Source organism: Giraffa tippelskirchi, chromosome 7 (assembly GCF_054371585.1).
Source record: "Giraffa tippelskirchi isolate mGirTip1 chromosome 7, T2T-mGirTip1v1.2.pri, whole genome shotgun sequence".
Lineage (NCBI taxonomy): Eukaryota > Metazoa > Chordata > Mammalia > Artiodactyla > Giraffidae > Giraffa > Giraffa tippelskirchi.
This window is the reverse complement of record NC_137281.1, coordinates 25,791,251-25,816,222: the sequence shown is the minus strand read 5'-3', so window position 1 is coordinate 25,816,222 and position 24,972 is coordinate 25,791,251. Positions and strand designations below refer to the sequence as shown.

The window sequence follows — 24,972 nt, the reverse complement described above, 5'->3', positions numbered from 1 at the left end:
CCCTGTGCTAAGAGACAGCAGTTCTTTATTAAGTTCTTTATTAAGTACCTGGTCACATCCTTTGTTTTGAGGGAGAAATCCTTTCCTTTATTTTTCCTTAAGCTCATGCTTGTCAACTCCCCCAAAGTAGAAGGGGAATCTGTAGAGGGCCCTGAATTTCTCAGGTGAGAACGTTTTCCTAGGTGGAGATGTCTGTCTTGACCTGCGTGTGGGTGGGTGGCAGCCTCCTCATGTGGCCAAGGTGGTCGAGTCCAGCTCCTCCCTCATCACAGAGACAGTGAGGTGTCTGAGACTCAAGGCCAAGCTGACTGGTTGTTATGCCGCCAACAAATGCCCGACTACCTGCTGGGTGCTCAGAGTTCACAGGCAAGCAAGGCCCACAGCTCCTTCACCTCAGTGAGCTCCCTAACTACAGGAGGAAGCAGATCAGTCACCAGGCAATTTTAATAGTGAATCCTTCATTCAGCAAATATCTATTGAGCACCTACCAAGTGTGAGGCTCTAGTCTAGGTGCCAAGTATCCCTTAGTGGGCTTTGCAGGCCATTCCACCTACTAGTGGGGGGTGATGGACAAAATAATATATGTAATCAAGGGAGAAAAATATAGAGTCACATATGAAGGGCTGCTGATGTGCTCTTGGAGGTGGAGGGCACCTGGAGGAAGTGATGTCCAAGGCAGAGGCTGGGGAAGGGGTTGGGACATGAGGGGTGGCAGGGAGTGTTCCTGCCAAGGGAACAGCATATGGGGTCCAGGAACTTAAACATGTTTAGTCTGGCTGGACCATGGAGTGTAAGGTGTGGAGAACAAGAGCGAAGTAGGAGGGTCCAGTCCAGCTCAGAACTTCCATCCCCCATAGGAGAGGCAGCATGGTGTTTGGGAAAGGCAGGAGATGTGGCTGGAGTTCCAGGTGTGCCCTCATGGAGGCCAGTGTCTTGTAAGTCTTCTCTGGATCCAGGACCCTGGGCCCACCTCCACCGTCCCTTCTCGACTCCCGACTTTTCCCAGACCCGAAGACGTGGTCAGCTTCAGCTGAATCTTCCCCCTCGTTTCATTTAGTTAGCTGGCATTACCAGGTAGCAGGGCTGGCACAGAAGGGCTTTCAAACAAAACAAATCAGAAAAAAAACAACCTAAATACCATTTACTGGAGTGCTTACTGAGTTCCAGAAACTACACTCCGTACTTTATGTAATAAGCCCCTTTAATCCTCCTAAAAGCCCCATGAGGGGAGTGGAATTGGCCCCATTTCACTGGATAGGAAATCTAGGCTTGTGACTTTGTAACTCCTCCAAGGTCACCCAGCCAGTAAATTGTGGAGTCAGGACTTGAAGCAGGTTGGACTCCTATGTGTGAGGTACTTGGGAGTCAGGGTTGTGAGTCCTCTGGTCTCAGCCACGCTGGGAAGATTGGAAATGGTTAACATCTGACCCAAGACCTCTGAATTCCTGTTCCCTCCACAGGCAGGCCTCTGTTAATCACCAGGATCTGGAGTGGTGGGGGCGGGGCTGAGGAGGGGAGAGTTCCATCCAGGCCCCCAGCCGCCCTTTTAGGATGTGGGGGAACAGGGAGGGCCCAGATACCAGGCCCCACAGCTGACAGTGCTCTCACTGGCAGTTCTGGTTGTTCATCTCCTCCCTCTCCTTATCCCATGTTCACCTTCTCCCAGCATCAAGGACCTCCCCTAGCCCTGCTCTGAGTGGAGGAGCTTGATATCCAGTACCCACCCTGCTCTCCCAGCCAAATTTGGGCACCCATGTGGTTGTGGTTCTCCTAGAACATCAGTAGCCTGCAAATTCCTCAAACTGACCAAAATCTCCCCCGGCTGTGGCTGCCAGGGTCCTGATGAACTTCAGGGTTCTGGGGTCCTGCTGTTTGCTCGGTGAGCCAAAACACCTTCTCCTGGGGAGGAAAGCCCAGTGAACACTTTCCTTCCTCCCTTTACCCCATCTTTGAGCTCACAGCTGGGGCTCTGTCACTGCCATCCGAGGAGAGGGCTCCGAGCCAGGGCCACACAGCTAGGAGGCGGGAGGGCTGGGGGCTGCTTCCCGCTCACAGAACCTCTGTGGGCCACACAGAACCCTAGGAGGAGGAGAGAGAGGCCCTCCCTCAGGATTCTGAGTGTCCCAGGGGCTAGATTGGGAGTGGGGCCAGGGAGGCATGAGCCCAGGCTTTCCTCTTCCTCTTCAGTCTCAGTAACCCCACTCTTCCTTGCTTGAAAGCACATGTGATTAGCTTGAAATTATGTCTCCCTTACCAAGAAGCCTCAAACCTGTGCTGGAGACTAGAAACAGGTTGATCTTGCCCAGCAGGGAGGTCAGACCTCAGGGTCTCACATTAACTTTAAGAAGTCTCTGCTTTCCCTGGAATTAATTGTATGCCTGTGTGTTTTTCTGAGAAGATTCCTCCCCCAAGTTTGGAAACTAGCATATTTCCCACTGGAACTGTCTCCCCCACCCCACCCCGCCAGTTCAGGTCCATTCAGAAGTTGTTCAGGCTCTTGTCAGACCTGGCAGTGAGGACACACCTGATGGCATCCGTCTGGGCACAAGCGAGGGAGACCGGGCTCCTGGGCCTGAGGCAGGTGCTCTGATCCCAGCTCCTTGGCCTTGCGGCCCTAACTCCCGTGTGTGGGAAGCATCTCCGTGGCTAGCCCTGGACATGGTCGGTCAGATAGAGGGCAAGGCTGGAGGGCTCAGCTGCCATCCTGGGTGTCTTGCTTAAGGCCGCCTGCCTCCTCCCAGCGAGCCCCATCTTGTTGTAGCTTCAGGCAGAGAGAGAAGACAGCTACTTGTGGGCTCCCCTCACACAAGCCAGAACAAGATGCCAGGTCCACACCCTGCCCTCACCCCAGAATCAGCTTCAGCCGGGGCTTCCCACCAGGGCTTCAATACCTACTATTTTCTGGTCTTTTATGGTCTTTTTCTGCTTCCAGAATGCTGCTTCATTCCCCAACTGGAACTCAACTGGTTTTGAGTCAGTAGTTTGCAAGCTTGGCTGACTGTCAGAATTGCCTAGGGAGCTTTCTATTTCTGTCACACCCCCTTTCATATATAGTATTTTATATAGTTTGTGTAGAGTTGGGCTCACTGGCTGGGATTTCACGTTAATATGTGAATATTTGTTCACTCTAAAGACAGTGTTTTTCAACAAAATAATAGCATGGACTATGTGACAGGTACAGCTTCTCAGCATTTTACATGTATTACCTTGTTTAATCACCATATTGTGCCTTGAAGTAGGTGCCTGGTGGCTCAGACAGTAAAGCGTCTGCCCGCAGTGCGGGAGACCCAGGTTCGATCCCCGGGTCGGAAAGATCCCATGGAGAAGGAAATGGCAACCCACTCCAGTACTCTTGCCTAGAAAATTCTATGGATGGAGGAGCCTGGTGGGCTACAGTCCATGGGGTCACAAAGAGTCAGACACAACTGAGCGACTTCACTTTCACTTTCATTACCACCCCATTTTACAAATGAGGCCACTGAGGCCAGAGAGGTTAAATAACTTGCCCAGGATTATGAAAATAGTAGATAGCAGAACTTGGATTCAAATCTAAGCTGCCTGAGCTTTAACCATTGAACTCCACTGCATCTCAACAGAAGCAAATCAAAAATAAACATGTGAAAGTGCTTCTCTTCCTCAGTTCTGCTCCTGTAGGATAAGCACAGTTAATAGTTGAACGTGAATCCTTGTAGACCTTTTTCTTGACAAAGAAATTAGGTGTACACACAGGAAGTTTTATAACAAGGATTGGACCTATATCACACTTACAATCATTCTCCAACTTACTTTTTCTTTTTTTTTAACTTACTGAGTCACAGACATCTTTCCAGACTGGTAAATACACTTCTAACTTGCTTTTGACAGCTCCATAGTCTTTCTACCTGCCAGATATACCATGATTTATTTAGCTAACCCCCTATTTTTATCTTCTGCAGACGTGGAAGTAGGGGGGAGTTACCGTAAAAATTGTGAGGTGTTTGGATTTTTAGAAATCTAACTCTCAGGAATCACCTTATTAGGAAAGACTGCTGCAGAAAGAAGATTGAATAAATTGTTCCTCTTGACCCCATTCAGATAAATTAAACTTTTATGTTTGAATGATACTTTCAAGACAGACTTTGCAGTAAGCCTAGTAAAGTTACTATAACATTTAAAAATCATGAGTTTTCACACTAACCATTGTTTTAAGATTTAATTATCTGAATGTTTCAAAACCATTTGAAATAAAAAACTCTAAAAATTTAAATTGCAGAAATCAGATGCGAAATATCAAATGTGTTAGCACTTGAATTATTTTCCTTGGATGTTAAAAGCTAGAGGGTGTGATATTTAGTCAAAGTGAAATGCACTTTTTCTCAAGTTTCTCTTTAGTTTTCAAAATCTAGTTAGCAAGCATTTTGAAGAATAAAACAATTTCCGTCCTTAAAGAAAATACTTATTTCTGATCTTATTTTCTAAGAGGCACTTATGGATTTTTTTCTTAAACCCAAATATCACTGCAATAAACAGTCTTGTACAGGGTGATTGCACTGATATTAAAGATTTACCATTGGAAACCTCAAATAATTCATAACTCCCATGATTCAAGACATGTCCTCTTACGAACATATGTGAAGTATACGTGTGTGGAATAAGGGAATTCAGTTCAGTTGCTCGGTCGTGTCCGACTCTTTGCGACTCCCATGAACCGCAGCACGCCAGGCCTCCCTGTCCATCACCAACTCCTGGAGCCCACCCAAACTCATGTCCATTGAGTTGGTGATGCCACCCAGCCATCTCCTCCTCTATCGTCCCCTTCTCCTTCTGCCCTCAATCTTTCCCAGCATCAGGGTCTTTTCAAATGAGTCAGCTCTTTGCATCAGGTGACCAAAGTATTGGAGTTTCAGCTTCAACATCAGTCCTTCCAGTGAACACTCAGGACTGATCTCCTTTCGGATGGACTGGTTGGATTTCCCTGCAGTCCAAGGGACTCTCAAGAGTCTTCTCTAACACCACAGTTCAAAAGCATCAATTCTTCGGTGCTCAGCTTTCTTCACAGTCCAGCTCTCACATCCATACATGACTACTGGAAAAACCATAGCCTTGACTAGATGGACCTTTGTTGGCAAAGTAACATCTCTGCTTTTTAATATGCTATCTAGGTTGGTCATAACTTTACTTCCAAGGAGTAAGCGTCTTTTAATTTCATGGCTGCAGTCATCCTCTGCAGTGATTTTGGAGCCCCCAAAATAAAGTCTGGCAGTGTTTCCACTATTTCCCCATCTATTTGCCATGAAGTGATGGGACCAGTTGCCATGATCTTAGTTTTCTGAATGTTGAGCTTTAAGCCAACTTTTTCACTCTCCACTTTCACTTTCTTCAAGAGACTGTTTAGTTCTTCTTCACTTTCTGCGATAAGGGTGGTGTCATCTGCATATCTGAGGTTATTGATATTTCTCCCAGCAATCTTGATTCCAGCTTGTCCTTCCTCCAGCCCAGCGTTCCTCATGATGTACTCTGCATATAAGTTAAATAAGCAGGGTGACAATATACAGCCTTGACATACTCCTTTTCCTGTTTGGAACCAGTCTGTTGTTCCATGTCCAGTTCTAACTGTTGCTTCCTGACCTGCATACAGATTTCTCAGGAGGCAGGTCAGGTGGTCTGGTATTCCCATCTCTTGAAGAATGTTCCACAGTTTATTGTGATCCACACAGTCAAAGGCTTTGGCATAGTCAATAAAGCAGAAATAGATGTTTTTCTGGAACTCTCTTGCTTTTTCGATGATTCATTGGATGTTGGCAATTTGATCTCTGGTTCCTCTGCTTTTTCTAAAACCATTAGATGCTTATAATTCACTAGTCTCTCTTGTTGTGAATTTATGTCACTTTTTACATTCTTCTTAATTTGGGAGATTTTAATTTCTTCAAACTTTGCTTGTAAAGTGAGACTTTAGTATTTCCAGCACCATTTCAAATTTTGACAACTGCAGTCTGCAAAAAATATAACTGTGTGGAGTTCCAGAGCCACTGTGCCTGTGTTCAGTCTGTCTACTTACTAGCTGTAGAAACTTGGGTAAATTTGCTTAACCTCTATGCTTCAATTTCCTCATCTGTAAAATAGGGATAATAATGAGGCTCTCATAAGGCTGAGTTAGTGTATAATAAAGCATGAAATAAATAAATGCTAGGTGTTAGCAGTGGTAATAATAGCCATGTCGGTACAGCTAGACTAGTTGTTATACATGTATCTTTAGACTGCATTCCTAGAGGCAAAATTGCTGGGTCAAGGGACTTTCGTAGTTCATTCAACAATTACTGAATGCCTACTTTGTGTCAGGCACTGTGCTAGGTGTTGGGATATAGTAATAAGCAGATTCTAACAATCTTTGCCTTTGGGCATTATGTAGACTAGTTAAGGGAGATAGGCAATAGAAGTGAACGTGTAATTACAAGTTGTAATGAATCCTATGGAAGAGAGTTAAATGGGCTTCCCAGGTGGCTCTAGTGATAAAGAATCTGCCTGCTAATGCAGAAGAGGCAAGAGACACAGTTTCCATACCTGGATCGGGAAGATCCCCTGGAGTAGGAAACGGCAACCCACTCCAGAATTCTTGCTGGAAAATTCCATGGAGAGGAGTCTGGCAGGCTACAGTCCTTGGGGCTGCAAAGAGTTGGACAAGACTGAGCACAGAAGAGTTTTTAACAGGGGAAACTGATGTACTTTGGGAGGGTTGAGGGAAAGTTTTCCTAAGAAAGTAATTTTTGAATTTGGATCTGGAAGATGTTGGGGGTTAACTGGGTGGCATTGGAATGGGAATGTAGGAGACACTGAAGGAGCAGGTGTGCAGATGCCCTGTGGCAAGGGGTTATGATGCACTTAAGAGGGCCACTGTGGCTAGACAGTGGAGATAGGGACTGGGTGCATTAGAGATTTTGGTTTTATCCAGAGGAGAGTGGCACATCACTGATAAGTTTCAAAAAAGGAAGTGATCTTATCTTCTCAAATGTATCATCTATAGAATTTTTGAAAGATCCTCCTTTATTAAAGTGGAGAATACTGTATTCATTTAGGCTAAAAATGATATAGTAAATACTAAGCTGGGAGAAGGAGAGATGGAGAGACATGAGTCTTGGTGACTGACTGGCAAGGAAAAGTCTGAGGGAGAAATGGTCAAAGAAAAGGATGCTAGATAACCATAGGCTAGGCACTATGCCAAATAGTAACTCCTTTAACTGAAATAGGTATTACTGGCATCCTTCCCATCTTACAGATAATGGTAACATATTTCTCAAAGTCTTGTCACAGAAACCAACATTTGAATTTGGGTACTCTAGACACAGACCTTGGGCTGCTTCTGAGGCCCAGATTTGGGGTTTGTGTAGCTAAGTACATTCTGTGCCCTTCCCTGGAGAGAGACTGGAAAAGGACCAGATTTAGGCCAAGAACAAAGAAGATCATGAATTTGCTCTTTGACATAATGATTTTAAGATTATGGATTATGCCTTTAAAGCATCAGGGGGTAGATATAGAAAGACAGGTATATATGTTGGTCAGAAGAAGGATCTGGACATTTGAAATTTTAATACATACTCTGAAGCGCCCTCAAAAATCCATACCAATTTACCTTACAAGAAATAAAGGTGAGAATCAGGAATTTTAAAAAACCAGCAAACTGTCTTCCCTGGATCCACCTCCAGAAACTGATTCAGTAGAAGTGATGGGTGGGCTGGAAGCAGGGAATCTGAATGTTTTTTAAAAAGTTCTCCAGGTGATTTTATCAGTTGTGTTTGGGAACCATTGCTCTGTGATATCATGAAGACCGTTGTGAAGAGCTAAGTGTATCTCTTTTAGAGAGGATATAAAAGAAAGGGACAGATTTGTGACATGTGAATGGAAGTGTGGCTCCCCCTGCCCCAACCTCCTTTGGCCCCTTGGCTTGCAAGGAGCTTAGTTCCCTGACCAGGGACTGAACCTGGGCCACCAGCAGTGAAAGCACCAAGTCCTAACCACTGGACTGCCAGGGAACATCTGAAAGTGTGGCATTTTGAATTTAACTTCCAATGCTTGTCTTAATGGCAGTTGATCCTTTTTTTTTTTTTTTTCCTTAATTTTCTGCTTACCTCAGTATTTCTTTTTTTTTTTTTACCTCAGTATTTCAAATGACCTTTACCTTCTTGATTTTTTTGTTTTGCTTTTTAAATCACTGTCACTAGTTTTGAATACTTAATTGTGCTTTGAAAAGCACAATGCATTTTATTTGGCTCTAACCAGAGCCTGGGTATGTATGTGTATGTGTGTTCCCATTTTAGAGACTAAAAATAATTTGTTGAGTGCTTAATTTTAACAGCTTAAATATGAAGTGACCTGCCCCAGGCTGCAGGGCCAGTGTGCAGCACTTTTGCCCACCAGACCCTTGATTGATATCCCAGAGGTCCCAGGTCAGTCTCCAGATCTCTGCTCTCATTCTTGGGGTGGGGATCACTGACAGCACACTAACACTGAGCTTTGAGTCATCTGTGTCTGGAACTGCCAGAGGGCTGTGGAGTACAACTCAGCTTGGGTTTCTCTCTGGAGAGTACAAGGAAGGACCCAGCTCCCAAGGGTGAGAGAAACCTGAGTAACATTATTTAGGTCTTTCCAAAGAGCTTTCTGCAGAGAGGGAAAACTTCTCTAGAAAGAATTGCTTCCTCCTCAACAACATGGAGTTGCCATATAACTTTACTAGTCAGAGGTGGGCAAAATCACATCTCTTTCTGATTGCAAAACATGTTTACTGTGAAAAAACTGGAAGAGGAGCAGAATGGAGGTCTACCAGCCATCAAGGACTTTAGTCATTTCAAACGAACATTTTCAATAGATCTTCCACATCCGTTTTCCTAACCAAGTCTGCCTTGAGGATATCTGAGGGAGAGGGCCTGAGTCCCATTGCTTTATCGCCCCACAGCTGGCCCTCCTGACTTGCTTTCTCAATGATCCAGCTTCATTTTCTACTTCTGTGAATCGGAGAAGGGCTTTGTAAAGCCATTCCTTGCACCAACAGCCATTTGAGAATGCCTTTCATCAAATGCTTCAGCTCTAGCCCTGTGCTTGACTCTTTAGCATTCCCCACGGTGGTGATCTTGTGGTGATGGGTCATCATGAACGCATCCAAGGCAGTGGGTCCTCTTGTGCTGCTCTCAGCATTTGGGAATCAGAGTTTGGCTTCTCTGAGAATGCCAAACAGCTATGGCAGGACACTTGGGATGCTTCATCTTCCAGCATACCACTGGACAGCCTTTGGGGCTCCCAGAATGCCTCACAGGCTCCCCATGTCCTACCCCTGCCACCCAGCATGCCTCTTGGCCTCTGCCTATTGGCCTCCTCAGATCAGATTCTGCTCACCCTCCTCTATCTTGGACCTCTTTGGCTTGGAAGGTTGTTGGTTGTGGAGAGAACTAGTCTGCTTTCCTGGCGGCCAAGACTCAGCTCCACCCCCACCATGTTTATTTACAAGTATAAAAATATTAATATTTTATGTTATAATTGTCAGGCTCAGGCTATAAGCTATAAATGGCTGTTTTTATAATGTGTTTTTTTCCCCTGAACAGACCACTGTTTTTCATTGATATTTTTTACAACATTGAAGGCTGTAGATGTGACTTTTGAGCTACTGTAGCACACGTACTTAAGTGTTCTGTTGAAAGTTAAGTTGTTGAGACTTTTTAAACACTAAGCAATAGTCAATGAACATCAGTGCAGGTATGGTTGGTTGATTTCCTGGCACAATTCCTTGATCAAAGGATTTCTTTAAGTCTTAATTGCCAAAAAGTTTCTGCCAATTTACATTCCTCTAACCCTCTAACAATATTTAGCAGCATCCATTCCCCAAGTATTTCACAACACTTGTCCTTTTAATTTGTATTTCTTAGTAAGTGAACTATTTTCCATGTATGATTTTACTCAGGAAAATGCCAAAATCTTCTTTAAAGGCAATTCCATACACTTTCCCTCTCACCTTTTTATCCTAATCCCTTAATAAAAGATAATGATAGCTACAAGGATAAATTTGTTTGCTTTATAAGCTAGAGGTGTCCCTAAAGCAAGCTAGAATGGAAAGGTCTTTGACAGTATCTCCCCCATTCCCCAACAAGATGCCTTTTGGCTGTAACACTTTTAAACTGGTGTTATTCTTTCCTTCTCATCAAGATGTCCAAAGATCAATAGGGAAACTGTCCAAGATTGATCATTTGAAGGACATTTACCCCAAAATGATGGATGGTTTGATTTTACCATAACATCCAGTAAGGTTGGACATTGGGACTACATAGCACCTCTGTGTCATGGCTGAGAAGACAAGCGTCTGACTTTCAAGGGTGTGCCCTTGAGAGTTTGGAGGCGTCCACTCAATTCCAACCTAAAAGCAGGCCTGGAATGAGTTATCAGTCTAGTATCCATTAATTCTTAGAAGTCTGTTTAAAAAGCAAAAGCTTTCTTCTTTCAATGGCTCTAGTACTCCAGGGACTCAACCCTTCTTGACCAGGTTTTACAGTGCTGCCAGCTCAGGATCTGAGGCCATGCTTGGCAGGATGGTCTTTAGAGAGGAGCTTTGAGCACAGGCCAGGGACTCCTGGTTCCACTGAATGTTTCTATCTAGCAGATATACTAGAGCTCTAATCTAAAAAAAAAAAAAAAAAAGATTTTTTTTTTTCTCTAGAGGCAGCCTCAGGTTACTAACTCCCTTCCTCAACAGTATTCTAGGAATTGCATGTGTTGTGTTTTTGTTTTTTTTTTTTTAATATTTATTTATTTGGCTGCGCTGGGTCTTCATTGCTGCATGTGTACTCTTAGTTGGGGGATTTTGGATCTAGTTCCCTAACCAAGGATCAAACCCAGGCCCCCTGCATTGGGCACCTAGAGTCTTAACCACTGGCCAACAGGGAAGTCCCTGGTACTGTGTATTTAGACTCAGTGCTGAAACCTAGCAATTTATATTGGTACAGATGCCTACCTCTTCATCAGGTTCATAGACTTTATGATTCAGAATCTCTGTGGGAGAAACAGAGTTTAAAGCAGTCAAATGACTTTAAGATCCTATGTGGGTGTGGAAGTAAGAGCTATGTTTAGGTCTCTTGTTTTGCAGCCTTACAATCTAAACTGTTGCCCCATGTGCTCATCAGTACTCACCAGCTTGCCCCAGAAACAGGTTGCCACAAGCCCATTCATGCCTCCATGACTTGGCCAAGATTCGTGGCCTGTGGAGCTAGACTGCAGTCAGGAACGGGAATCAGCTTACTTCATTGGCTGTTAGAAGGAAGGGGAGAAGGAGGATGAGTGATGATGAGACCTGGTTTCGGATCAATTTCATTTTGAAACCAGTGATACAAGCCAGTGGTGCCAGGAAGCATCTGGGAGGAAGTTGTAATGATCTGCCCTGGGGCTTATCGTTTACCAGCCTCTGTGTGACTCATGGCTTGCGGAGAAAACTGCTCATGTTTCTACAGGTGCCTCAGCAAGTTTCCCTGGGCAGGTCAGCTTGACTGTGAGATCTCCATCCTCCACCTCTCCCAGTAAACCCTGGAGTACCCCCTACAGAACAGTCCTCTCCAAGTGCAGACTGAGCCAGCACCCTGGGACACTCTTTGGTCCTGTGTGTCCCTTTCTCCTCTCGATGTTTCAGCCTTCGGGTAAAGCTACATGGCTGTAGCTAACCCCATGCCTGCTTTGAGAGATGGTTTCTCTACGGTGCAGAGAGAGGCCTAGACTTGGAGTCAGAAACCCTGGTTAGTTGTGAGTGGGCTAAAGGTCCCTTTTATTAGGGCTGACTCTGGTCCAGACACAGTGCTCATTGCTGTGTGAACATTATGCCACTTTATTTCTCCCAATAATCTTATGAGCTAGGTATTAGTCCCATTTTCCAGATGAGAAAACAGCTTCTGTGTGTTCACCAGATGGATGTGAACCCAAGTCTTTTGGCCTCCAAATCCCATATTTATTTATTTATTTATTGGCTGCACTGGGTCTTCGGTGCTGCACTGACTTTCTCTAGTTGCTGTGCGCAGGCTTCTCATCGTGGTGGCTTCTCTTGTTGTGGAGCACAGGCTCTAGGTGTGTGGGCGTGGGCTTCAGTAGTTGTGGCACATGGGCCTAGTTGGCATGAGACATGTGGGATCTTTCTGGACCAGGGACTGAACCTGTGTACCCTGCATTGGCAGGCAGATTCTTAACCACTGGGCCACCAGGGAAGTCCCCGAATCCTATATTCTTTTTTACTCATCTGCCTCAGCCTCTCAGATTTGAAATCTGGTCCTGCTGCTTCCTGGTTGTTGGGCCTCATCTACTTTGCTCTCCTCCCTGAAACTGTTTCCTGAGACACTTCAACCCCAGGGCAGTCTCTCGTTTCCTGAGTTGTCAGAATAGGATGGTAATAGCCACCTTGTGGGTTATTTTTTGAGGACTTGGATAGGAAAACACTTAGCTAGGTGTCTCGGGCAGAGTGGGTCTTTGAAGCTTGTTCCTGCCTGCCTGACTCCTGCCCCTTGGTTGTATTCTGCATCCTGCTGAACATGGGTGAGAGCCGATGGGATCAGGCCCGCTGGTGCCACTGAAATGTGCAGTCTGAGTGGGAGGCATGTACACCTGGAGTACATGACTATTGACGTCTCCTTGATTGTTGCCACTGTGCCCTCTAAGAACAGATGGACAGCCCAGATACAATGCTGCAAAAGTTTGGAACCATAAAACCATGGGAATGTGCCAGTAAACAGGGTAGTGAAGTGTTCTGTACATTCCTGGGGGGTGATTTTGTAGGCAGCAAGAAGAGGGTTTCTGGGTTTCTGGCAGCTTTTAGAGTTTGGGGAATTAAGGCATCTGAGTAATAGGAGAGTCAGTCCATTAGCTCCCTGCTGGGTAGGAGAAGATTGGAGAGTTCATTGAGAGTCTCTTACTAAGTGAAAAAGCTGACAGGCTTATCTGGCCGGCCCCTCTGCTAGCTGAAGACCTTCCATTAGAAAGTGAAAGTGTTAGTTGCTCAGTTGTGTCCAACTCTTTGCAACCCCATGGACTGTAGCCTGCCAGGCTCCTCTGTCCATAGAATTCTCCAGGCAAGAATACTGGAGTTGGTTGCGATTTCCTTCTCCAAGGGATCTTCCCAACCCAGGGATCAAACCCAGGTCTCCTGCATTTCAGGCAGATTCTTTACTGGCTGAGCCACCAGGAATGAGAGCTATTTTAAGAATAGGACAAGTGATGGTTAATTTTTTTTTTAATCAGTGTTTGAATAGCTAATGCATTCATGTCAGTCAGAATTCGGAGAGGTACACAGTAAAAAAAGTCTCTTTACTCTTTCTCAGCTACTGACCTCTCTACCCATAAACCCAGTTTTTGGGATCACCTTGCAGAAATATTCACTTTAAAATACAAATGTTAGCATAGACTATATTGTTCTATATATTTTTTTTAAATTAACAATATGTCTTAGAGATCTTTCCATATCAACACACAGGGGCTTCCTTATCTTTTATAGCATTTTTTTAATGGCTGTATAATGTTCTCTTGTATAGATGGTATCATAACACAAAGTTAATCGATGGACATCTAGATTGTCTCGACTTTAGCTATTACAATCAATGCATTATTGATTAGTTTTGTAGATAGCTGTGGAAAAGTCATTTTGGACAGGAGGCAGCATCCTGTAAGAACTTAAAGGTACTTGGAGATACATGTTTGTGTTCCCCAATGCATCCCTAGTATCTAGAAGAATGTTGGGCACTTAGAAAACACTTGACTTGTTCTTGAATGAATGCTGTGTTGAAGAACTTGATTTTAGAATATGACCACCCTGTGTTCCAATTCTCCACCACCACCACCCCCGCCACTGGTGAATTTTACCAATCAATTTTTAAAATTAATTTTTAATTGGAGGGTAATTACTTTACAATATTGTGTTGGTTTATGCCATATATCTGCATGAATCAGCCATAGGTATACGTATGTCCCCTCCCTCTTAAACCTCCTTCCCATCTCTCTAATTCCACTCACTAGTTGTACGATGTTGGGTACGCCATCTCACCTCTGAACTCCCATTTTCTCCGGTGGTATAAGAGTCCGTATAAAGTTCTGAGCTTTACACATCTGTGTTCTGTGGTTTTATCTTACTTGATATTCAAGATGACACTGTGAAGTCTGTCTAATTTTCATCTTCCAAATGAGAAAACCTGAATTCCTAATAAGTTAATTCAAGTTCTGCATCAACACACTGATGGTTCAAGCTACTGGAGTTTTGAAGAACCTTTGCATGTGTCCTTAACACCTCTTTAAGCAACACTGAATCACCTAGTGACTTAAAGTATTCCCTTTAAGCTTTTCTTCTTTTTACATCAAGGGGAAACTGTGTTTGGTCCTGCCATTCTTGAATACATCTTTTAATAGCATACTTCTCTCCTTTCAAACCAAGGGAAGGTAGGCTTTAGGCTCAAAGCTTTAGCAAACAATTGATTCTGGGGGTCCAGAGAAGTCAAGTGCCTTTCCCAGGCTCACCCAGCAAGTTAAGGTCAGTGCCTACACAAGAATGGGTCTTCATCTCCATTAATGATATTAACAGCAGGCTCAGCCATAATGCATTTTCCTATTTTTCAGCTCTTTGCATTTAGTCCTCACAACTCTAAGAGAGTTACTGTTATTATCCGCAAATCTAGTACTTTTCTCCAAATATCACATTGCCCCACTGGACATCTAAAAATCAATCTTTGCTATTTCAATAGATGGAGAAGGACAACAGGTAATGGGGGCTGGGGAGGAGATGAGAAAACATACTCTCAAGTGTATCAGAAAGATAATATAACCATAGTGGTTAAAAAAAATAACTCCATCTGGACAGGTCTAGGTACCACTTCTAACTCTTCCATTTCCTAGCCATGTAACTTTAGTGAATTTGCTTAACCTCTCATTTTCCCAATTTAGAAAATGAGTGGTAAAATCTACTTCATAGGGTGCTTGGTGAAGATTAAGTGAGAAAGTATAAACATATTCGCTGTAAATAATAGTAATTCATGACGGGAGGGATTCCTGACTCTCGATGGATGCCTGTTGTATTCTAGGCAGCTAGGGCTGCCGTAACAAAGGAACAAGGACTGAGGGGCTTAAACACAAAGATTTATTTTCTCACAACTCAAGAGGCTTGAAGTCCAGTATCAGCACGGGTCAGCAGGGGTGGTTTGTTTTGTAGAATCTCTCCTTAGCTTGTAGATGGCGGCCTTCTCTGTGTGTCTGTACATAGTCTTCTCTCTGTAATTGTCTTGTTTCCAAATTTCCTCCTCCTCTTAAAGGACACTCATCATGCTGGATTAGGGCCCACCTTCATGACCTCATTTTAATCTAATCATCTCTTCAAAGGCCCTTTCTCCAAATATGGTCACATTCTGCAGTACTGGGGGTTAGGACTTCAACATATGAATTTGAGGGAGTGGGGACACAATTCATGTTAAGAGAAAACTTGGACATAGAGAAAAATAAGAAAATAAGTTGCTGGTAACTCCAGCCATTGGAAAGCTTCATTTCCTTCCAGTGTTTTGTTTTTTTTTCCTGTGCAGATTTACATATACTATATATGCAGTTTCACATTCTGCGTACTAAATCTTCATAGCATAAGAACTTCTCTAGATAATTTAAAAACTCTTACTATAGGGACTTTCGTGGTGGTCCAGTGGCTAAGACTTCGCACTCCCAATGCAGGGGGCCCTGGATTCGATCCATGGTCAGGGAACTAGATTCTGCATGCCACAACTAAGAGTTTGCATGCTGCAACTGAGGATCCTGCGTGCCACAAGGAACATCCCACATGCCACAACTTAGACTCAGCACAGTCAAATAAATAAATTTGGCAGGGTCCCCGTGGGGATCTCCCTGTGCTTGGGGCCCTTCGGAGCTGACTTAGGCCTAGATCTCTTTTTCCCCGCCTCTCGCTGGCCGAGCATGTTGTCACAGCCCAGGACTCCTCAGTGGGGATGTCGTCAAGGAGGCAGGGCTGGTTTCTAAGTAATCTCCTCTTTCTCACGGGCACATTCTAGCTTTCCCATGAAGGAGCCTGCCTTGTGTATGAGCTCTGGGGCTCTGGGGTGCTGAAGTCAGGTCTGTATGCTTTTAAGACCATTTTCCTCCCCCTTCCATGTACAACTCCTCTCCCGGAAAGATGGCCAATGTCTTTAAGTTCTTTCACCCAGTTTTACCTGTTTTTGAACTTCATGTTGACGGAATAATACATGTATCCTTCTGTATCTGACTTCTATCAGTTAACCATGTTTGTGAGAGTCATTCATGTTGTTGTATGTCCTTGTAATTGATTTATTTCATTATGTGAATATTCCACCACATTTCTATTCATTCTACCTTGATGGACATTGAAGCTGTTTCCAGTCTTAAGCTGTGATAAATAACGCTGCTCTCAATATTATTATACTTGTCTTTGAGTGAGTGGATCTTTGTTGGGTCTATACCTCAAAGTAAAATTACTGGGTCTTGGGGTGCATGTATATTTAATTTCAGTAAATGCTGGCCAACAGTTTTCCAAAGTGACTATCCCATCTTGCATTCCTACTTCAGATTGCTTCTTTTCTTTTTTATTGAGGTAAAAATATGCATAACATAAAATCGACCATTTTAACTCTTTTAAAGTAAGCAATTCAGTGGCATTAAGTACATTTAAATTGTTGTGCAGCTATCACCATAGTCCATCTCCAGAATTTTGTCATCATCCCAAACAGAAACTCCATACCCATTAAACAATAACTACCCATTCCTCCCGCCAGCCCCATGTAACTTCTGTTCTGCTTACTGTTAATTTGAGGATTCTAGGTACCTCATATAAGTGCCAACCCACTCCAGTACTCTCGCCTGGAAAAATCCCATGGACAGAGAGGCCTGGTAGGCTGCGGTCCATGGGGTTGCTGAGAGTCGGACTCGACTGAGCAACTTTACTTTCACTTTCCACTTTCATGCATTGGAGAAGGAAATGGCAACCTACTCCAGTGTTCTTGCCTGGAAAATACCAGGGACGGCGGAGCCTCGTGGGCTGCCGTCTGTGGGGTCGCACAGAGTCGGACACAACAGAAGCAACTTAACATCATATAAGTGCAGTCACTTTTGTGCCTAGCAGGTGGTACAATGGTAAAGCATCCGACTGCCAATCCAGGAGACGTAGGAGGCTCAGGTTCGATCCCTGGGTTGGGAAGTTCCCTTGCAGTAGGATATGGCAACCCACTCCAGTATTCTCCCCTGGAGAATCCCATGGACAGAGGAGCCTGGCAGGCTACAGTCCATGAGGTCGCTGAGTCAGATATGACTGAGCATGCACGCACATGCATGACATCTTACTTAGCATAATGTTTTCAAGATTCATCCAAGTTATAGCATGTGTCAGAACTTCATTCCTTATAAAGAATGTATGTTTATACGTGTATGTATGTATATTCATTGTATGTTTAGACCATGTTGTGTTTGTTTATTACATCTTCATGGACACTTGTGTTGTTTCCATCTTTTGGCTATTGTGAATAGAAAATGAAAGAAAATGAGGTCGCTCAGTCATGTCCGACTCTTTGCAACCCCATGGGCTGTAGCCTACCAGGCTCCTCCGAACATGGGATTCTCCAGGCAAGAATACTGGAGTGGATTGCCATTTCCTTCTCCAGGGGATCTTCCCGACCCAGGGATTGAACCCAGGTCTCCTGCATTGCAGGCAGACGCTTTACCCTCTGAGCCACCAGGAAAGTGAATAGGCATACTGTGAAAATACATATATAAGTGTCTGTTTGAGTTCCTACTTTCAGCTCTTTAGAGTGTAAACCAAGAAGTAGAATTGCTGGATCATATGGTAATTTTATGTTTACTTTTTGAGCCACCAAACTTGTTCACAGTGGCTGCACCATTTCACATTTCCAATGCAGAAGACTTCCTCTGTCTTTATATCTTATTTACCTTTTTTTTGCCTCCCTAGTAGGTATGAAGTGGTATTTCACTGTGATTTTGGTTACTGGAGTGGGTAGCTTTTCCCTTCTCCAGGAGATCTTCCCAACCCAGGGATCGAACCCAGGTTTCCCGCATTGCGGTGGATTCTTTACCAGCGGAGGCACAAGGGAAGCCCAAAAATACCAGAGCAGGTAGCTTATTCCTTCTCCAGCAGATCTTCCCGACCCAGGAATTGAACCCAGGGTCTCCTGCATTGCAGGCAGATTCTTTACCAACTGAGTTATGAGGGAAGCTCTCGTATTTCCCAAATGATAATAGTATTGAGCATCTTTTCATATGCTTACTGGCCAATTGTATACCTTATTTTCACCTCCTTTGCCTTTTTCTTTATAGACTGGGTTGTGTATTTTTTGTTGTTCTTGAGATTAGGAATTCATTATATAGCAGAATATTATTTGGAATTCTATTTTTTATGTTATATTCTTATATATTGCTTTGAATACTTCATGATGTTCACATTACTTTTGCACTTTATAGTCCTCTATTACCCTTTCTTTAGGGAAGGGTTTTTAAAACAATTATCATCATCATCTGAAACTAAAGGACAATTTTTCAAAAAAGGACACTGGGGAGACCTCACCCTGACCTTTTCATGGCACAGGACTCTCCCTGTGGCCCTTGCAGTGCTGCAGCCTAGGAAGCCGACATAGGCCAGCATAAGGGAACCCCCGAGTCAGAGCATGGTGCTGACAGGCCCAGAGGTACCCCCTGGCAGTTTTCCTAATTACATGCTTGGCCACAAGGAAGAGTGGGTAAGAATACTGGTTGTGAATACTCTCTAGCATATGGCTTGGGGTCAGGCTTCTGAACCTCAGTTGTCTCTTCTTTGAAAAGGGGCTAATGCCTACCTTGGTAGCACAGTTGTAAAGATGAAATGGACCCAGTCTCTGGCTTAGCGAATGGCAGTTATTAACTCAGACTGCTTATTTAAAGGGTGGCCAAGCAGGGAGAATTTAGGAAGAACATGACAAGTTGAAATAGCCAGAGGTTATCAGAATGATCTGTGTGGGTGACTGCATAGCAGGAGGCATATGGCATGTGGCGAGACATGTAGCCTTCAGAAATGCGTCAACTCTTCTGCCTCCAGCTGTGACCTTGGGTCAGCTCTGGGTCTTGTGAGACTCCATGGGTCTCATGTTGCTAAATATCTGTGGTCTTAGTTCTTTGTCCTACAAACCTTGAAGTGGTCCTCCTTCTCAAGATCAAACTTGGGAGCCCATCTGAAACTCATATTTGGTCACACGGCTGGTCAGATGAAGTAAGTCAAGTCTGCTTCTGCAGTGGCCTGAAACAGCCTTTGATCCAGTCAGGGGGCTGTTGTCAGGTCTTGGTTCCCATGCGGTAGCTTCCAGAAGCCCGCTGCTTCCTAATATTCTTTTCCTCCCTTCCCCACAGTGGTCTTCACAGACTGCCCTGAGCAAGAGTTGGCCCTGCTGACTGACGATGACTTCATTGTTCTGAACGATGAAACAGTCCAGGTAAAACACCAGGTGCACCTGCAGGACAGAAGAAAGACGTTCTCCAGCTGCTGCTGGCCAGGAGCCCGAGGTTGCCAAGGCTCTCAGGAGCCACATTACCCCTGCAGAGCACGCAGGGTTAGCCATCAGTGGCCCACAGCTGTGGGCATGGGCAACCATCTAAGCAGGGCGGTGCTTGTTGCTGCCCAGTAGTGGGTGCCAGAGGAGCTGAGAGCGGCCTTGTGAGTAACGGCCCAGTGCCCTTCCTCCCTGGAATTCCCTGTCCCACCTCCCTTTTTGTCTTTCCCACATCCTAAGGGTAAACCACAAGTGAAGGCGATCCCAACACGGGACTGTCAATCCCATGACCCTCTGGGAAGATGGACCTGAAGCTCTGGGCCACATTTCTTTGTTTCTTTTAATTCTTTGAACAGCTGATATATCCATACGGTTCCAAAATTTTAAATATTGAAGTTACAGAACACATAACCTCACCTTGTTTCTCCTCACCTGCCTAATGCCTTCTCTACTCCTCTAACAGAATACACAGGTTACCCTGTTACCAGTTTCTTTCCTTCTAGAATTGATTTATGTATTTTTTCTATATTTATATTAAATATATTTATGTATATTATATATGTAGGTATAAAACAGACTTTTCCCTCTTTTATGAAAAAAATAACATAACATTTACATGGCTTCACTTTCTTTTTGCACTAAAATACATCAGTATGTGTATGTACAACTAAGTCACTTTGCTGTACAGTGGTAATTAAGACAGCATTGTAATTCAACTGTACTTCAATTAAAAAATAAACTAAAAAAATACATCGGTACAACTGAACATTGTAAATCAATTATAATCCAATATAAAATTAAATTTTTTAAATATTTTATAAAATAAATAAGCAAAAAAAAAAAATCAGTACAAGGCCTCTCACCTTCTCACTCATAACCATCATTGTTGGTTTCTCTAGTATCCCCCAAACTCTGTGTAAAGGCAGATATGAATATATGCCTTATTTCCCTACCCTTTTACACAAAAGATGGAACAATGCCTAGCACATATTAAGCCCTATATAAATGTTTGTTAAATAGACTACTAAACTGTTAATATATTAGTTTGTTCTGTACGGTGTTCTTTTTCATTTAAGTGTATATCAGAGATCTTTCCATATCAGCACAGAGAGACCTTCCTCATCCTCATTTTTCGAGCTGTATACAGTTTCCACTAGATGGATATATTACAGTATATTTAATTGGGCTTTCTCTGTAAATGAACACTTAGATTATTTCCAAGTTTTCTTTTGCAATACACCCATCTGGGCCTCTGGCCTCTCTCCTCACCCTGAGCTCCTGTAGGTGAGAGGATGATAGGTGTGTTCCAGGTGTGTTTACACACCTGGGTTAAGGCATCTTCTCTCCCTGCAGGAAAGGAAAGCACTGACGATCTCCCGACCCGCACCTGTCTTACGAAGGCGCAAGAGAGAATGGGTGGTCCCGCCAATATCTGTGCCTGAGAATGGCAAAGGTCCCTTCCCCCAGAGGCTGAATCAGGTATGGCTGTGCCTTCCCCCTGGGAGTCTTGGTGGCTGCAGGGACCCTCATTCAAAGGCCTGAGTGTGAGGTTTCTTGCTGCTGAGCCCTGGGGCCTCCAGAAGGAAAGCCTCTGTGATGGGAGCAATTTCTGATCAAGCGATGCCTCTCTACCCCTCTCCATGGAAGGTTCTTTGCTACAATTGTGAGATCATTGTCATTTTGTCAGCTGCCATTTTCTTTTGCTTCCAGCTCAAATCTAATAAGGACAGAGGCACCAAGATTTTCTACAGCATCACAGGGCCTGGGGCAGACAGCCCACCGGAGGGTGTCTTCGCCATAGAGAAGGAAACAGGCTGGTTGTTGCTGAATAAGCCACTGGACCGGGAGAAGATTGCCAAGTATGAGGCAAGTAACCTTTAGCATCCAGCAGGGCCCCAGAGCCTGTTGGGGAGGGGAGTGCCAGACTGACCGCAGACCTACGCACCCACAGCTCTTTGGCCATGCTGTGTCGGAGAATGGTGCCTCTGTGGAAGATCCCATGAACATCTCCATCATTGTAACAGACCAGAATGACCACAAGCCCAAGTTCACCCAGGATGTCTTCAGAGGGAGCGTCTTGGAAGGGGTTCTACCCGGTAAGGAGACTAGGGAGGTAAGGAGCTATAGAGGTCTCCTGGGCCCAGATCTGGCCTTGGGTCAACTTCTGGAACCATCTGGAGGTCAGCCAGACTCTTAAAGGCTGGAAGAACCCTTCATATGCGATTTCCTGGGCTGTACATCGGATCATCTGGGATCCTCTTAAAAATCCAAATTCCCCCACTCCATCCCAAAATCCCTGAATAAGAATGATCCTAGAGTAGGGACTTTCCTGATGGTCCGGCAGTTAAAACTGTGCTTTCAACGCAGTGGGGTGTGGTTTCGATCCCTGATTGGGGAACTAAGATCCTGCATGTCACGTGGTGCAGCTAAAAAAAAGAAAAGAGAGAAAATTAATTGGGGCAAAAGACTAGTGAACTAGGTACACATTAATGACCTCACAGACAGATGCTATTGGGGAGGACTCCTCCTCTTTCTTTAAAGTTGTAGAGAATTACAGAGAAATGTGAATTGGTGAGGCTGCCAATAGACATTTTTAAAAGAAAAACTACCTTCAGCAAGATGGAGCCTCTTCCCCCTTGTATTCCAAAAGCCTAGACATGGTCAGGCCAGGTTGAAATGGTGCTTTAAAGTGTGGGAGACCTAGGCTCCTTCTATCTCATTGCTCTGCTGTTTTGGCTTCTTTCCCAAGATCACCTCATGATTACTGCTGGAGCTCCAGCCATTACTTCTGGAAGGAGGGAACGGGTGGGAAGAGTAAGCCTCTTAATTCAGAAAAATGGTTCCCCCAAAGCTATTTATCCCATTCGTCACAATTCAGTCTCGTGGCCATAGCTAGCTGCAAGAAGTGGTGGGAAATGGCCTTGGTTCCTGGTGGGCCTGTGCCCAGCCTAGAGTGATTATGAGGATTATGTTTCTAAGGAAGAAGGGGAGAATGGGAAGTGGGCAGCAACTAGCAGTCTCTGATGAGAGGGGGAAGGTGGGTCCAAACTGGCACACAGGGTGGAACCTCTCAGGGTTCCAGAAGTGGGTGAGGCTGAAGTTGGCACTTGGAGGGCAGGAAGCTCACTCATCAGCCCTTCTCCCCTCCAGGCACTTCCGTGATGCAGGTGACAGCCACGGATGAGGACGACGCCATCAACACCTACAATGGGGTGGTTGCTTACTCCATCCGCAGCCAAGAGCCAAAGGACCCACACGACCTCATGTTCACAGTCCACCGGAGCACAGGCACCATCAGCGTCATCTCCAGTGGCCTGGACCGGGAGGTGAGTGGCCCTTCAAGAAGGGGCTGCCTGCCCAGGCCGGGCTTGACACTCAGAGCAGAAGCCCCTGCCCTAGAGCCCAAGTCATCCGGGAAGGGCTACAGCCGGGTCCTGTATCGATGTCCTGCAGTGCCCTTGGGCTGGTGGCACTCTGCCAAGCCATCTCATTAAGGCTGAGGAGGCAGCTGTGAAACACAGACATTTGATATTTTCCATAAGTTTTCTCATTTCCTCTTGGAATGGCTCACTTAGCATGCACATTGCTTAGATTTGTCCCACATGTACCACAAAGCAGTTAGCTCCATGGGTACTGGAGTTCCCTAATTCATACCTTTGCCAAACTCCTGCTCAGAGCTCCCCTTCTGGATCTGCCCTGAGTCAGGAGGCAGTGCCCAGGCTTCACACCACGACTGACTGGCCCAGGAGAACCATTTGGATCCACAGTTCCACTCTCCCTCCACCCTTGGCTCCTGGTCTTTCCTGCAGTGGGCGAGCAAGGAATCAGGAGAACACTGGAAGAGAGAAACATTCCCCTCCCTCCACGTACACTCAAGGCTGTGCCCTGCTCTCAGTGGCTTCCACTTCTGCTCTCCTTTTCTCCCCAGAGAGTCCCGGAGTACACACTGACCATCCAGGCCACAGACATGGATGGGGACGGCTCCAGCACCACGGCTGTGGCCATAGTGGAAATCCTCGATGCCAACGACAATGCTCCCGTGTTTGATCCCCAGAAGGTAACACCCTTTCCTTCATTCATTCTTTCCTTGTCAGATGATGAGGAACTAAGTCTCTACTTTCTGATGAAACTTCCAAAATCAGCCTGCATTGCTTCAAGTCCCAGCCCCAGCATTTGTAAGCTGTGTGACCTGAGACGAAGCACTTAACCTCTCTGTGCCCTATTTCCTAGTCTGTGAAATGGAGACTGTGTTAATACCTGCTGCATTGTTCTGAGTTTTAAATGAAACAATCTATGTACAGTTCTTAGCATAATCCCTGGTACCTAAGTGCTCAATATGAAAATCTTTGTTGGTATGGAAATTCCTAACTTGACTCACATCTACACCTTCCCACCTTCTGAATGCTTGTCACTTCATGTGACAGAAGACTTAGTGCCAGTCAAGATGATACCCACCCGCATCCATCTTTAGGTAACTTGGACTGCTAAATACTGTTCAGGCCTGTTGAAAATTTGTTCTAAATAGCTGATTTCCCCATCATGGCCATCTGTTCTGAATTTCCAAAAAAGTCCCTGGTCAGAGCAATCAGACACCTAGCCCTTCTTGCCACCTTCCTTGTGCCTTTCTGATCTCAGCTAGATACAGGTGACTACTCTCTCTGGGGGTTTGGGCACCTGGATGGCTGAGATTCTGGGACCATCAGACCATGGCATGTAGGGAAAGCAGGCCCAGGGTCACTGCGGTGTGTCTGTCCTAACAAGCTGTGAAGTTGACTCCTGGGGCATTCTGCATCTGTGCATGTCCCGGAAAGGGTGAGCGGCATGGGGCTGTCCTGGAGTTGGGTGGAGGACTCACAGCCGGTAGAGAGGAGAGCCGCCTCTTGGAGGAGTCAGCCTGTCTACTCTGACAGTGCTATGTTTTCCATTCTGACAGTATGAGGCCCGTGTGCCCGAGAACGTAGTGAACCACGAGGTGCAGAGGCTGACAGTGACTGATCTGGACGCCCCTAGCTCACCGGCATGGCGTGCCACCTACTGCATCGTGGGAGGTGACGATGGGGACCATTTTACCATCACTACTGACCCCAAGAGCAACCAGGGTATCCTGACAACCAAGAAGGTGAGTCGGTTTGGGCTTTGTACAAGGGCCACACCTGGTGCAGGGAGGTCTCCAGTCTCTAGGACTAGGGGTACCACCTGCCTGGGACACATACCTGGGACCACTCACCAGGGAGTTTACCAGGCCCGTGGCTTGCAACACTCTCCCATCCCTCTTATGTGGGGGAATTCCTTTGTTTAAACTAAATCTTTCCCAGGGACCCAGTTCATAAAACAGATGCATAAAACAGAGTCACTGATCTAATTGAGACCAATCAGTGGGGCCCCTCCTCCTAGTGTGTCTAGTGGCTGCTCCCAATCAGCCTTACACAGAGGGTCTGTTTTATTGGAATCCTTG

General features: G+C 45.1%; 1 protein-coding gene across 12 annotated transcripts in view; it reads left to right on the top strand.

Moving 5' to 3' along the window:
- CDH3 (cadherin 3) overlaps positions 1-24,972 on the top strand; it is a 106,292-nt gene that overhangs the window by 65,816 nt on the left and 15,504 nt on the right. For all 12 annotated transcript variants that reach the window (XM_081512824.1, XM_081512818.1, XM_081512828.1 and 9 more), the window contains 7 exons: positions 19,378-19,460; positions 20,871-20,996; positions 21,228-21,383; positions 21,469-21,613; positions 22,668-22,843; positions 23,446-23,574; positions 24,451-24,636. In XM_081512824.1, coding sequence (XP_081368950.1) covers positions 19,378-19,460; positions 20,871-20,996; positions 21,228-21,383; positions 21,469-21,613; positions 22,668-22,843; positions 23,446-23,574; positions 24,451-24,636 — 1,001 coding nt within the window. The remainder of the gene's footprint in view (positions 1-19,377; positions 19,461-20,870; positions 20,997-21,227; positions 21,384-21,468; positions 21,614-22,667; positions 22,844-23,445; positions 23,575-24,450; positions 24,637-24,972) is intronic.